Source organism: Pelobates fuscus, chromosome 3 (genome assembly GCF_036172605.1).
Source record: "Pelobates fuscus isolate aPelFus1 chromosome 3, aPelFus1.pri, whole genome shotgun sequence".
Lineage (NCBI taxonomy): Eukaryota > Metazoa > Chordata > Amphibia > Anura > Pelobatidae > Pelobates > Pelobates fuscus.
In genome coordinates this window covers 4,559,780-4,575,612 of record NC_086319.1, presented here as the reverse complement: position 1 = coordinate 4,575,612, position 15,833 = coordinate 4,559,780, and the positions used below count along the sequence as shown (strand labels likewise).

At 46.5% G+C, this 15,833-nt stretch overlaps 1 protein-coding gene across 1 annotated transcript in view; it reads right to left on the bottom strand.

The window, feature by feature from the left end:
* The window catches only part of AEBP2 (AE binding protein 2), a 42,355-nt gene extending 27,054 nt beyond the window's left edge, over nt 1-15,301 (bottom strand). Inside the window, exons 1-2 of the mRNA XM_063446632.1 lie at nt 15,044-15,301; nt 83-290 (exon numbers count right to left, since the gene is read on the bottom strand). Of these exons, the coding sequence (XP_063302702.1) occupies nt 83-290; nt 15,044-15,282 (447 nt within the window). The 5' untranslated portion in view covers nt 15,283-15,301. The remainder of the gene's footprint in view (nt 1-82; nt 291-15,043) is intronic.
* Nucleotides 15,302-15,833: the final 532 nt, after the last annotated feature.

The following is a 15,833-nucleotide window of genomic DNA, read 5'->3' as shown; positions in this document are numbered from 1 at the left end:
AAGTGACTTAACAATTAGACAGCGCTTTTCTACATATCCTAATGAGTTACAGTAAACACATCTATAACATGCAGTAACTTACCCCACCGCGTTGCCCGTCCACGTGAATGGATCGGATGTGTTCTGCAAGGTCGGGGCTGGAGGAGAAACAGGTCTGACACTGGTCCCAGAGGCAGTTGTAGGAAATGCTTTTACTGGAAGAGGCAGGCAGCCCATGGCAGAGTATCATGGCGGGAGTTGAACGCCCGCTGGATATTGTGCTGTCCACGTCCATCAGCGTACTACTTATACTGCGCATAAAACACAGAGAATGGAGGTTAGTCCCAGCGCTGCGAGCAGGAGGTTGGCAAAACCACCACACTTTATTCACAGATAAAGTTAATACAAAATAAAATTCACAACTTTTTGTGATTGCTGAAGGAGAATTTCATGCACGTCAGGATTAAAACCTCACCATATTGCCGTCAAAGTAGCCAATCCTGGCACTATGTACCTTTAAACTCAAAGGAGATTTTTCTTAAATATATGAAACATTGTAAACCAGTATATCTAGGTCTGTATTTGACATTAGTTTGCACATTGTTACCAGGAGCATTGAGCTTGCATCACAGAGGGAGGAGCAAATAATGTGACAACAGCGGGTAGAGTTTAAAGAACACTAAGCAGGTTGCGAGGAGCTTGAAGCAGGCGCTATTTGTACGTTCTGAGATTAATCCCTTTACAAGGACACGATGCCCGTCCGTACGTTCACACCTAGAATTCACTCATCCTTCCTAATAAGACCTTTTTCAGCTTGCATTATTCCCAGACACAGAATTTCTGGTAGTATTTACCATTTCACATCAAATCAGCTGAACCCGGCAGCTTCAAAACAGAGCTGCACTAGGGACCCCCAAAGCTATCTATCTGTACCATATCTCACTCTTCTCCATGGTAGCCATTCTTCAATCCAAACCACGTTTAAAGCTCCACCTTGCAAGTTATAAACTGTAACAGTAATTGTGTCAGGGCGTACGCCTACAACACTTACCATGGCGTTATCACAGCAGCAGATGTTCCTTATCAGCGCCACATGTTTATTAACCCAAAGGGCAACAATGTACTAATCGGGCAACACCAGAGAGCCGTGCTGTACATAAACACAGTGCGTCATACAAAGAACATCCATAAATCCATAATGGGGATCTACCTTCTAAGATATCTCACTAAAGCCCCATTGGCTAAATGCTTCAACAATGCATGGATCACCATTAATATATACATGATTAGTGAGCAGTGCAGACACTACCACCAGTAATTTACAGCGGCCGCATTGCGCAATCCAATATGCACCAGTCTATTTCAACTGCGTGTAGTGATAGTAGTTACAGAGAGTCCCTCTCTAGGGATACTTATAACAAGGGTTAACGCAATGTGCCAGTCGGTGAATACATCTCGTACACACAATGAACAGTGTAAAGCTACTTACCCTGTTCATTCTGCTTGTACTTACCAAGTGAGGAGATTTGTTTCATCAGTTAAAGTGTGATGAAGAAAACCCCACTTCTAAAACTACCTTGCAGCCGTTTACCTAAGTACGCCACCATTTACAATAAGATTGTGCAACCTGGCGTCTCCTAGTGCACACCACTCTCCGCCCATCTTCAGAGTAGTGAAGGCCAAATGCGCAGTCTCCCTGCAAGACGGAAAGACAAGAACTGGAGACAGACGCAATTACTACACTCACACTCCATAACATTAGCGTCATATAGAATAGCAAAGAGCATTCTGGGTGTACAAGCCTTGGTATATCGCTCCATGAACTCAGAGCCTGAAAACTTTCTCCTGCTGGCCAGCGCTGCTCAGGGGGGATTGAAGAAAATCCCACCAGGCAAATAAACTCCAATAATCCAAGTTATTGAAGCGGTCTGCAAAAAAATAAAAATAAAAACACCTACTATTTCACACCAAACAACGTCATAAAATAAACTGAATTCAGAAAAAGACCTAAATCCCATTGGATGCATTGGGAGAGCAGAATTAATGTGAAATGTCTCCGAATATATAATGAATATATGGCTGATATTAGCCCACACAGCAAAATGCGAGATTCACATGTTTAAAGAACGTATAATAAGCACCTCTGGTGCAGAGTTCCCACGGCTGCGTGGATATTGCATCACGATTGCACAACTCCCCTCAGGCCAATTACTCACACAGCCAGATGGAGCTTTCAAAGAATATTTTTTATCACATCAAAAATTGAAAAGGTGACAGAGGATGAGATTTATGCCGAGCTATTTTCACATTTTTACGTTACGTGTCCACAGGAAAAACTCGGTGTTTAATTGCTTTAATAATGTACGTTGATAAACCTCTCTTTATTAAATAAAGAAAAATTAAAAAAAAAAAAAAAAAGGAAGGAAGTTCTCAATATAATCAGAAGCCTACATCCCACGTCCAGACACGTTAAATTAGTTAGTTAGTTAGGGAGACCATGATGTGCGTAGAATTCGTACAATTAGAGGTTTTTGTTTCTTACAAAGTTCAAATTAGTCAAATGAATTTAAGCTCAATTGTTACAATTTGGGAAAAGTAGGGAACGACCGATTATCAGTTTTACCGATATTATCGGGCGATATTCGGGATTTCGGCAATATCGGCCAATAGAGATACGATATTGACGATAATACATACCACGACCACCGGGCCCATGACAAGCCGGCGGTCCTGGAGGGGCCCGCAGCAAGCTCTTACTTACCTTCCCAGCAGCTCCCCTGTATAAATCTCCTGCGGCCGTCAGAGCGTTGCCACAGGTTACCATGGCAAAGCTCCGCGCCCCACGCTGGCCGCGAGATTTACACAGGGGAGCTGAAGGGAAGTATGAGTTTGCTGCGGGCCCCCACTGCTCAGTACATGCCACAGCTATATGCCCCCTCCCTGGCCAGGTAACAAGCAGGGAGGTTGGAATAAAAAAAAATATTAAATAAAAAAAATGCCCCCCTCCCCCATTTTATACAAATTACATCTGCATTCATTATATATATACACACTACACAGACACACACACTGCATTCACTATACTCACTACACACAAACACACTGCATTCACTATACTCACTACACACACACACTGCATTCACTATACTCACTACACACACACACTGCATTCACTATACTCACTACACACACACTGCATTCACTATACTCACTACACACACACTGCATTCACTATACTCACTACACACACACACACTGCATTCACTATACTCACTACACACACACACACTGCATTCACTATACTCACTACACACACACACACTGCATTCACTATACTCACTACACACACACTGCATTCACTATACTCACTACACACACACACTGCATTCACTATACTCACTACACACACACTGCATTCACTATACTCACTACACACACACACTGCATTCACTATACTCACTGCATTCACTATACACACTGCATTCACTATACACACTGCATTCACTATACACACTGCATTCACTATACTCACTACACACACACTGCATTCACTATACTCACTACATTCACTAAACAAACACTCTGCATTCACTATATATACACATACACTACACAAATACACACTGCATCCACTACACACACAAACACACAGCTCCCCTGTCTGAACACACTGCATCCACTACATGTGGCATGTATATTTTGTGCATTTATTTTTAGAAATAGTTTACTTTTTCAAAATGGTAAATGTACAGAATATCGGTAAGTTATCGGCTATCGGCCTGAAAGTTCACAGATTATCGGCTCTAGAAAATCGATCCCTAGTGAAAAGGTTGCCAAAACCCACAAATTTACTTATTAGTGTAGCGGACCACAGGAAACCCGACTGGTTACCTCTGCTATTACCTTTCTGCAGCCACTCTGGAACCATTCACACAAGCAGACATCCATTCCCCCAGTAACCAGACAAAACATAGTCCTGGAAGTCAACTGAGATTTATTGGAACACACACGACTTTTATGCCCAGTCCCCTACATGAGGCTTACAATACAAAAAAACAGGGGTTTCAATCCCAGGATCCTCTCTGCCGGAGAGATAATTGAGTGAGAAAAAGTATCTAATCTCATTATCTCTCTGGTACAGAAAATCCAACAAAATATTTAGTACCCCAAAAGTTCCACCACCATACTTAGGAACCACACAAAAAGTACATTCCCTGATAGCTCCAATCTGAGTGTACAACATATCCAAAGATCACTCAGATCGTTTCGGTGAAACGGGAATGCCATAAAGGTAAAATTTTGACCACGAGGCGAAAGCCCAAAACAGTTCCAGGAAAATAGGTGCTCTGGCCGGTCTCCGTTTGTGAGGTTCCTGTGCGAACACAAAGCAAGGGAATTGTTTCAATTCGCGATACAAATGCTCCCCCTGTTCTGTAGTTCCTACCTCACGAACGTCGTTCATGTAGGTGGTCGGGAAACAGAACGGGCAGTGGTCTAAGTTCACGCGAGTGCATAGCCAAAAAGAGTTCCAGTGACTTGATGACCAAATACCACTTGCCCACGTTCGGGAGACAAGATGGCCACCATTCTTTTGTCTGCCACGTGTACGGTTCTACAAAATGGTGGCCACCCGGGGGAAGCATTGATTAATTACTTCCCTTGTGGTTTCGCACTTAGGGTACTGGTGTGAACATTCTAATGGGGTACAGGATGGTCCCCATTCGGGAAGCGAATGGACTTTGTTCGTATGAAGTACTCCCGAACAGAAAAATTGTAAAACATGAAATATGTGGGGGGAAAAAATACAAATGAGTAGTAGTTCTGCCACAATTAGCATCTATTTAGCACCAAAATATTTCACAGCGCTGTACAATTATAGAAAGGAGATATTTAGTTAGGTCTGGAAATATTTGGACACTGACACAATTTTCATAATATTGGCTGTGTACACCACCTTAACGGATTTGGAATGAAACAACCGAGATGCAATTGAAGTGCAGACTGCCAGCTTTAATTCAAGGGGTTGAACAAATAATGTATGAAACATTTAGGTATTGTAACCATTTTCATACACTGTCCCCTTATTAAAGGGGCTCAAATAAAATTAAACAAATTAACATAAATAAAATGTTTATTTTTAATACTTTGTGGAGAATCCTTTGCAGGCAATGACTGCTTGAAGTCTGGAACGCATGGACATCACCAAATGCTGGTTTCCTCCTCTGTGATGTTTTGCCAGATCTTTACTGCATCTGTCTTCAGTTGTTGTTTGTTTGTTCGTGGGTCTTTCTGCATTGTTTTGTCTTTAGTAAGTGCATGCTTGATCGAGTTGAGATCAGGTGATTGACTCTGCTATTGTAGAATATTCCACTTGTTTGTCGTAAAAAAATCCTGGATTGCTTTCACAGTACGTTTTGAGTCATTGTCCGTATGTAAAGTGAAGCACAGTCCAATCAACTTTGCTGAATTTGTCTGGATCTGAGCATACAATATATCTCGATACATGTCGGGATTCATCCGGCTGCTTCTGTCACATGATCAATAAACACTAGTTACCCAGTGCCATCGGAAGCCATGCATGCCCATCAGTGGTGTATTTTGGATTTGTGCTGCCCTACGCACAACTAAATTCGGACACCCTCAAAATCTAAATTTGACCCCCCAATTCGTGCCAAGGCCACTTTTTTGACTGACAGACACATGCCCTCATTGATACATGCACTCATATACACTCACTGACAGATACAGTCATTGGCACACACATACAGTCATAAGCACACACTGTGTAACCAACACACCCACTTTCACTGACACACCCACTCACTGACAGGCACACATAAAATGACATACACACACATAGGCACACCCATTCTCACTCAGACACACACTGACAGCTACACTCACTCACAGTAAGGTGGACAGCCCCAGAACACCAGGCAAGCAAGGCATTTGTCTGGGAGCTTGGGGTGGCATTTTTGGTGCCCCACCCTCCCCCGGGAAATGCCTTATGGTAAATACATCCCTGATGCCCATGCCATCGCACTGCCTCCACCATGTTTTACAGATGTGATAGGCTTCAGATCATGAGCCGTTCCAAGCCTTCTCCATATTTTTTAGCTTCCCATCATTCTGCTACAGGTTGATCTTCGTTTCATCTGTCCAAAGAATTCTGTTCCAGAACTGGGCTGACTGTTTTATATGTTTTTTTGGCAATTTCTTATCTGGCCTTTCTATTCTTGAGGTCTATGAATGGTTTGCACCTTGTGGTGGACCCTCTGTATTTGCTCTCGTGAAGTCTTTATGGTAGACTTGCATAGTGATATGTCTATCTCCTGGAGAGTGTTCTTCACTTGGCTGGATGTTGTGAAGGGGTTTTTCCTTTACCATGGAAAGGATCCTACGATCATCCACCACGGTTGTTTTCTGTGGACGTTCCGACCTTTTTGTGTTGCAGAGCTCACCAGTGAGTTATTTTTTTTTTTCTCGGTGTTGATTTGGCCACTCCTAAAATTCCTGCTCTCTGATGTATTTTATGTTTTTTGCACCCTAAGGATGGCCTGTTTCACTTGCACTGAGAGCTCCCTTGACCGCATGTTGTGGGTTCACAGCAACAGCTTCGAAATGCGAATGACACACCTGGAATCAACTCCAAATCTTTACTTGTTTACTTGATTAAACCGTAACAAAGGAAAGAATAGCCCACACCTGTCCATCAAACAGCTTATGAGTCACATGTCCAATTACTTTTGGTCCCTTGAAAAAGAGGGGCTATATAGTAAAGATCTGATTTCTTAAACCCTTCCTCCAATTTGGATGTGAATATCCTCAAATTAAAGCTGAGGGACTACACTTTAAGTCCATATTCCTTATTTAACTTTTAATTTATTTTGGTAAACAGCCAAAATAACCAATCTTGTGTCAGTATCCAAATATTTCTGGCCCTAACTAATAAAATGACTTGTCCGGGGACACTTACTGGTAAGGTGGTCTGACAGATTCAAATCTGGGTTTCCTGGTTCCAACACACACACACACACACATATAGAGATAGATATACAGTAGCCGTATTAGTCCAGTGATGTAGATGTATAAAGCAGATAAAAGTCGTATCTTGTAATACCTTTTTTATTGAACTAACAATTTTTTAATGGCAAGCTTTCGGGAGAACCTCTCTTCCTCAAGTCTGAAGCATTTCTGAGCAAGACGATACATAGAATTCAAAGTTGAGTTGTGATACAGGGGTTAAAGCGACATGTGTAGATAAGACAGGTTTGATAGAACATAGACACTGTAACGGATCCCCTATACTCCGGCTGAGTATATGAGTTAGTAGTTTCCTGAATCCCAAGTGCTGCAGTGATAAGGACACTATAGTCACCCAGACCACTTCAGCTCAATGAAGTGGTCTAGGTGCCAGGTCCCTCCGGTTTTAACCCTTCACACGTAAACATAACAGTTTCAGAGAAACTATGTTTACATTTGGGGTTAATCCAGCCTCTAGTGGCTGTCTTCCGGACAGCCACTAGAGGCGCATCTGTGACGCTGGGGGCTAATTTCGTCTCCATCACGCAGAGCATCCATAGGAAAGCATTAAGAAATGCTTTCCTATGGACACTTTGAATGCACACGGGGCACTTGCCGCCCATGCGCATTCGGCTCCAGTGACGTCGGACGGGGAGTAGAGGTCACCAGCGCCGAGGGAGCCCGGCGCTGGATTAAGGTAAGTGGCAGAAGGGGTTTTAACCCCTTCAGCGCCACAGGAGGGGGACACTGAGGGTGGGGGCACCCTCAGGGCACTATAATGTCAGGAAAACAGCTTTGTTTTCATGACACTATACTGATTATTTAAAGCTCTCCTGTTTCCAGCAGAGTAGTGAGTAGAGCTCTCCAATCCCCCAAACATGAGCCTAGACTTCATGAAGGGATTAAACGAATGTGTTTAATGGGAACCACACACGGCCTTTTATGTAACTCCCCATGCAAGGGGTTTCCCAAATTATATTACAGGGGCATTCCCCCTGGACCTGAGAGGGAACTAGTTACAAGCAAACATTCCACACACTCCCCTGTGCCTGAGAGATATTTACCTGAGCACACAAAACATAAAATTAAATCAAGTACAAGAACATACAATATAACAAAAATAAAAACAAAACGCCCCCAAAACACATGAAAACCCCACAAACATCATATCTCCTGATATCCAAAAATCACCCAGATCAGTTCAGAGGTTCGAGATTTTCATGGAAGTCACATTTTTGACCAACCGTGCACATGGTCCAATGCCCAAAACAGTTAGGTCAGTCTCTTTCGGGAGCACAAAAGTACATAAAACACCAAAAGGAATCCATAAATTACTTGTGTAGCCTGTTCCCCTTGTTCATGGGAATGTTTCCACCACACAGTGCCTTTCTAAGTGGGATATAACCGAACGCAGGCGATGATGGAAGTCTAGCGGTGTTCAGGAGTTTCTGTGTTCAATTTTAGTTCTGTGAGATTTATACCCAAACACCGCTGCCTGCGTTCGCGGGAACAAGATGGCCGCCACCTCATGGTCGTTGATACGAAATCCGGTCACCCAGACAAACGACTAGAACATTGCAGTGGAAATTGCCACAAAGTATCAATTGGACTAAACAAGCACCCGGGTGGTCTCTGGTTCGTGCGGCTGTTCGGTTCACGGTTCACGGTTCAATTGTTTTGCCGAGGTAATTGCCACCAAAAATAAAGTTTTGAAAGTAGGAATCTTGAGAGATGCCTTTTCTAATGGTTCAAAAGGAGAATCGCATATAGCTGTTAAAACTTTATTAACATCCCACGGTGGAGAAGTCTCAAAATGTTTGGAACCAAACGTGACAAAATTCTGGAAACTAGAATATTCAAAACGAGAAGAAACTGGTGGCAGAAACTTGGACCTTGAGTGTGACAGGTTTAAATCGGTTTGCAACGCTCAGTTGTAAGAATCAGGATGTTCGGAATGGAAGCAGATAAAGGGGTTTTCACTTGATCCTAAAACACCAAATTCTGGAATAAATCTTGGACGTGGAATCTTTCTTTGCAGACATCAAAATATCAATAACCTTTGTCAATATTTGGTATTCAGAAACCAGGCAGTCAGGTTGAATTTCGGTAGAGTCTGAAGAGATACCATGGAGTGTTCTAGCATATACACTGACAGAGGAAGTTTCCAATATAATAGTTGGGTACATTTAGGAGCATGAAGAACCAACTTCTTCTTGGCCACCAATGCAGAATTATCCTTACTTCTTCCATCCTGATCTTCTGTAGAATCCTGAGAACTGGAGGAAAAACGTATGCTAGGTTGAAGTTCCATGGAACAGAAAGTGAATCTATTACCTCTGGCCGGTCTGGTGTGTTAAATGAAGCAAAACTTTTTGTTTTCCTGTTTCCCCTTGAAGCCAAAAGGTCTATTTCTGGAGAACCAAATTTTTCTGCTAGTTGCCTGAAGATCGGTGTAGAAAAAGACCAATCTGCTTGTTTTAAATGCTCCTGTCTGTTAGGATGTTGTACTCTCCTTTTATGTGCACCGGTGCAGTGTTAATTTTGGTGGCAAATTTCAATTTAGTTTTAGTCGTATTTTACACATTTGAATTGTTTTAGTTTTGGTTGCCAAAATCTCAAAAATGTTTGTCGCCAAAATTCACACTGCACCGGTGATATTAAAAGGTGTAATTCGAACCATAGCATGAACTGTGAGCATAGATTTTCCAAATGCTTGTTGATGTATGCTACTGCTGTTTAATTGTCCGTCACGATCTGGACATGCTGACCTTGGATCTTCTTTTGGAATGCGATAAGAGCCAGCCAAATAGCTTTCAGTTTCTTGTAATTTGATGATTTTTCAAATCTTGTAAAGTCTATATTCCTAGTTTCGTCTTTTCTTCCATGTGAGCACCGCAGCCGTAACTTGAGGTATCTGTTATAATCTTGAACAACTTCATTTGAAAAGAAAGGCCTATCTGAAGGGAACGTGACAAGGTCCACCCCTGGAAACTCTTCAGCGAGAGACTTAGGTTTCATTAGACTGTCTGGAGTCTAGATTTTATGTCTGTTCCAAAGGGTTACTTATATTCCTTTGAAAAAAAGTCTCATTCTGGCCTTTGCCCAAATTTACTGCCAGTATAGAGGCTGTGAAAAGGCCCAAACTTATTGCCTCTCTTATGGAGCAAAAATGTTTCTGAGTTTCTGTATAGTCTGAAAAATTTTCTTCTGGAAGAAAGATAGTCATTTTGACTGAATCGATAAATAGACCCAGAAACTGTATCCTTTGGGTAGGAACCAATTCAGATTGTTCCAAGTTTATCTACCATCCGTGGCGAACCTTAGGAATCCTCTTGCTCTTTTCTGCTACAGGAATGTGCAAGTATGCGTCCTTCAAGTCTAGAAATTAGCCAATTTCCATGTTGGATAATGAGAGTGGTCGAACTTATCGTTTCCATACGAAACTTATTTTTTATGATTAATTTTATGTTTTTGAGATGTACAATAGGTCTAAATGTACCTTCTGGTTTCATGACAAAGATTCTTGAATAGGTGCCAAAGAACCTGTCTTCTATCTGGATGGTTTCTATGACTTTTTTATGCAACTTTGATACCTCTCTCCTCAGGGCTTTTTCTGCTGTAGCAGGGTGGACTGCTGAACGAAAGCATTTTCTTCTTGGGATACCTGCTAGTTCTAAGTGGTACCCATTTTTGATTACAGATGGCACCCATCTGTCTGATGTAGTCTATTGCCATTTTGCCAAAAAGTGCTTGAGTCTTCCGTCTATAGGTATGGCATCATAAATTTCTATTCTTTTTGTCTGAGAATTTTTCTTTTCTTCTGTAATCAAATGGCTTTTTTGTTGACTTCTGTACATGTTTCTCCAAAAGGAGCCACTGTAAGTAGATCTGTCCCTAAACAATTTTTTATTCCAACATTATTTACTGGTTTCTTCAGGCAATGCATTTTTTGCCTTCCATTAACTACTTCAACAGATCATCAGCCTGCCTTATTCAAAAAGATTGTCACACATGGAATTTTTGGGAGCTTTATCTGCTGACCTGCTTCTCAACCAGACTGCTCTTCTTGCCACCGTAGCTAGACCTATAGATTTGGACAAGATTTTCAGGCTTTCTGCTGAAGATTCAACTAAAAAAAAAATCTGATGCCATCTTCATGTTTGGAAGTAATTGCACATGGATCTTCTTTGAACTCTACCGCGTCTGGCGATAGCGTCTGTGCCTTGGCCACTGAAGTTCCTGCAATCAGAGCTTTACATTGAGATGCTGAGGATACAAACAACTTCTTAAAAGAAGTCTATACGTTTTTTCATTGCATCTTTTAAACCAATGGAAATCCCATTGAGCAATTGGGAGTGGGACGTCTACCGCTGGTATATTCTCTAATATGCACTCAGCTTCCTCTTTAATGGAAGAAAGAAAAAAAGAGTTTTGAAGTGCTTTGATATGAAAAGGTTTTTCTGGAAGTTTCTAGTACCTCAAAATAAAATCTTTTAATTGTGGATGAAAAGGAAGCGTTTCGATATTTCCCCTTTACTCTTAATTTTTTCCTGATCACCCATCAGCATCTGTACTTTAACACGTTTTCCAATAAATGATTGTGGAAAACAAAACTCATCAGAAGAATCACTAGAACGATCTTCTACGGATCTTGAAAAGGAGGTATCAGTGCTCGAATCCTAGAACTCCCGTGTTCTCTGCCTTCTTAGAAGGTGCTTTTACCGATGTCTCATGGGAAGCAGAGGCCTATGCAGACTGCATGTCAATAAACGCTTGTTGTAAATAGAGTAAGAATGATAACCTCTCTGACATCTGAAGCTTCGTTAGCACAATTAGTGCAGATCAGGCACGGCTTGGAAACATGACCAACAAACAAAATGTTTCGATTTTGAAGTATATTTCCTTTTCTCTGAAGATTTCTCCGCAGCCTCAGTATTTGACATATTGTAGAGAAAAGGAAAGGGAATTATTTTTATGTTTTTAATAATCTAACGAAGGAATAATGAGACTGGAAACGCGTAAGATAAAAGCAAAAGTTTTTATCTCAATGGCCTCAAAGTGTGCTGGAGGGCAGGTAAGAACACACTTGCAACAGATTCTGAGTGCACCTTGCAAACAGGTAGTTGCTCGTTATATAGCTTCCGGAAAACCAAAATACGGTAAATAAATAGTCTGGCGCATGAAATGTTGAGATCGCACAGCGCATGGCTGCTGTGATTCCATGGTGGATCGCATCGTAACCTGTACGTGCGTTACACCGCCAGGACCTCCCAGCATGTATGCACATGCGCATCTTCGCCTTACCTGGCGCAGAATAAGATGAAGTGTAGAAATATCTGTGGAACACAGGCGCCCGACGTGCGTTCCACCTGTCAGGAACCTGTAGCATGCTTAACACCTGGCCATCCCGACTTCCCGGCACGAAGCAGTGTCTCCCAAGTCGCAGCTCCCACCCCTTGCTTCACGGAAAGCAACAAAGGGTAAGCCTGACTACCTCTACTGCCGGACGCAGGCAAATAATTGGGGAGCTTGTATGTAGGGGGCACTTTATTATGCCAAAAAAGATTTGGGGGAGGTTCTAAAAATGTGTTGTGGGATTGCCTGCTATTTTCCCTCCAGATTAGAAATCCCTGTTGTCATGCACTGCCTCTAATCTGAAGGGAAAAAGAATGTAAATAGGTTTTCTCCTAATCTATCCTAACCCAGAAATCCTGCAAGCGCAATGTAAATGGGGGACAAAGTGCCAGCCCCCCTATATAACCGCACCAAGAAATGGGGGACAAAGTGCCAGCCCCCCTATATAACCGCACCAAGAAAGGGGGGACAAAGTGCCAGCCCCCCTATATAACCGCACCAAGAAAGGGGGGACAAAGTGCCAGCCCCCCTACATAACCGCACCAAGAAATGGGGGACAAAGTGCCAGCCCCCCTACATAACCGCACCAAGAAATGGGGGACAAAGTGCCAGCCCCCCTACATAACCGCACCAAGAAATTGGGAACAAGCCACCAGCTCCCACTTATTCCAACAGAAGCTGAAAACAAGCCTAATCTGACTATTCCGACCGGCTTGTATTCGGGGTGACTTGGGGTGTATTACCGTCTACACACACAGGAAGTAGAAACCAGAACAATTCAACCGACAGCCACCAGGGCCACCAGTGATATAACCGCTCGGGGAATTATCCCCTCTGTCAGCCAATCCCAGTCTGCGTCCCATGTGACCACCACGATACGTTTTGCTATAACCATAACCACTGGCTGGAGTAGCTTTACTGACACAAGATACAAAGAAAGTCTGCTCTAAGGTTTGTTAAGGAAAGGAGCTTTATGGCCCCTGGGAGCCCCCTCATCAGTCCATCTTGTGGACCCTGGGGGGCCATCCCCGTCAATCCATCTTGTGGCCCCTGGGAGCCCCCGTCAGTCCATCTTGTGGCCCCTGGGAGCCCCCCGTCAGTCCATCTTGTGGCCCCTGGGAGCCCCCCGTCAGTCCATCTTGTGGCCCCTGGGAGCCCCCCCGTCAGTCCATCTTGTGGCCCCTGGGAGCCCCCCCGTCAGTCCATCTTGTGGCCCCTGGGAGCCCCCCCGTCAGTCCATCTTGTGGCCCCTGGGAGCCCCCCGTCAGTCCATCTTGTGGCCCCTGGGAGCCCCCCCGTCAGTCCATCTTGTGGCCCCTGGGAGCCCCCCCGTCAGTCCATCTTGTGGCCCCTGTGAGCCCCCCCGTCAGTCCATCTTGTGGCCCCTGTGAGCCCCCCCGTCAGTCCATCTTGTGGCCCCTGTGAGCCCCCCCGTCAGTCCATCTTGTGGCCCCTGTGAGCCCCCCCGTCAGTCCATCTTGTGGCCCCTGTGAGCCCCCCCGTCAGTCCATCTTGTGGCCCCTGTGAGCCCCCCCGTCAGTCCATCTTGTGGCCCCTGTGAGCCCCCCCGTCAGTCCATCTTGTGGCCCCTGGGAGCCCCCCCGTCAGTCCATCTTGTGGCCCCTGGGAGCCCCCCCGTCAGTCCATCTTGTGGCCCCTGGGAGCCCCCCCGTCAGTCCATCTTGTGGCCCCTGGGAGCCCCCCCGTCAGTCCATCTTGTGGCCCCTGGGAGCCCCCCGGCAGTCCATCTTGTGGCCCCTGGGAGCCCCCCCGGCAGTACATCTTGTGGCCCCTGGGAGCCCCCCCGGCAGTCCATCTTGTGGCCCCTGGGAGCCCCCCGGCAGTCCATCTTGTGGCCCCTGGGATCCCCCTCGTCAGTCCATCTTGTGGCCCCTGGGATCCCCACGTCAGTCCATCTTGTGGCCCCTGGGATCCCCCCGTCAGTCCATCTTGTGGCCCCTGGGAGCCCCCTGTCAGACCATCTTGTGGCCCCTGGGAGCCCCCCCCCCCGTCAGTCCATCTTGTGGCCCCTGGGAGCCCCCCCGTCAGTCCATCTTGTGGCCCCTGGGAGCCCCCCCGTCAGTCCATCTTGTGGCCCCTGGGAGCCCCCCCGTCAGTCCATCTTGTGGCCCCTGGGAGACCCCCGTCAGTCCATCTTGTGGCCCCTGGGAGCCCCCACGGCAGTCCATCTTGTGGCCCCTGGGATCCCCCCCGTCAGTCCATCTTGTGGCCCCTGGGAGCCCCCCGTCAGTCCATCTTGTGGCCCCTGGGAGCCCCCACGGCAGTCCATCTTGTGGCCCCTGGGATCCCCCCCGTCAGTCCATCTTGTGGCCCCTGGGAGCCCCCCGTCAGTCCATCTTGTGGCCCCTGGGAGCCCCCTGTCAGACCATCTTGTGGCCCCGGGGAGCCCCCCCGTCAGTACGGGCTGTGGCCCCTAGGAGCCGCCCTCGTCAGTCCATCTTGTGGCCCCTGGGAGCCCCCCGTCAGTCCATCTTGTGGCCCCTGGGAGCCCCCCGTCAGTCCATCTTGTGGCCCCTGGGAGCCCCCTGTCAGACCATCTTGTGGCCCCGGGGAGCCCCCCCGTCAGTACGGGCTGTGGCCCCTAGGAGCCGCCCTCGTCAGTCCATCTTGTGGCCCCTGGGAGCCCCCCGTCAGTCCATCTTGTGGCCCCTGGGGGCCCGGTTACCTGTCCTCGGAGTCCATCCGGCTGAGCGGTTCTCCCTCCAGGCTCCGCCCGCTCTTGCTGCCGCTGCAATATCCGTCATCCGTCCCCGAGCTGGCCCCCGTGCTGCTCCCGGAGGGGCCCCGCAGGCTGTCCGACTCCCCCCCGCTGCTCTCCCCCTCCTCCTCCTCCTCCTCCTCGGGGGACACGGGGCGCGGACACCCGGCAGAGGCGGCAGCGGGATCGGAGCTAGCGGCGGCCATGGCTGGGATCGGTCTGAGGGGGCGGGGACTGGGCGGGGCTACAGGGGCAGCATGGGAAACGGGGCGAGGCTACAGGGCGGAGAATAGGCGGGGCTACAGAGGCAGTTAGGGGAAACGGGGCGGAGCTACAGGGCAGCAAAGGAAAACGGGGCGGGGCTACATAGAAAACGGCCCGAAGACTGGGCGGGGCTACAGGGGCAGCAAAGGAAACGGGACGGGGCTACAGGGCAGCAAGGGAAACAAGGCGGGGGACTGGGCGGGGCTACATGCTGAAGCAAGGGAAGCGGGGCGGGGACTGGGCAGAAAGAAAGCACTCGAAGGGAATTATGGGAACATGAAGGGGATGGATAGAAGTGAGGGTCAAACTACCTCAGAGAATGAACCGGAACCGCCGCCATCTTACTGGAGACACTGATAGACTGTACATGGAGAGCCCCCCCCCCCCCCGCCATCTTACTGGAGACACTGATAGACTGTACATGGAGAGCCCCCCCCCCCGCCATCTTACTGGAGACACTGATAGACTGTACATGGAGAGCCCCCCCCCCCCC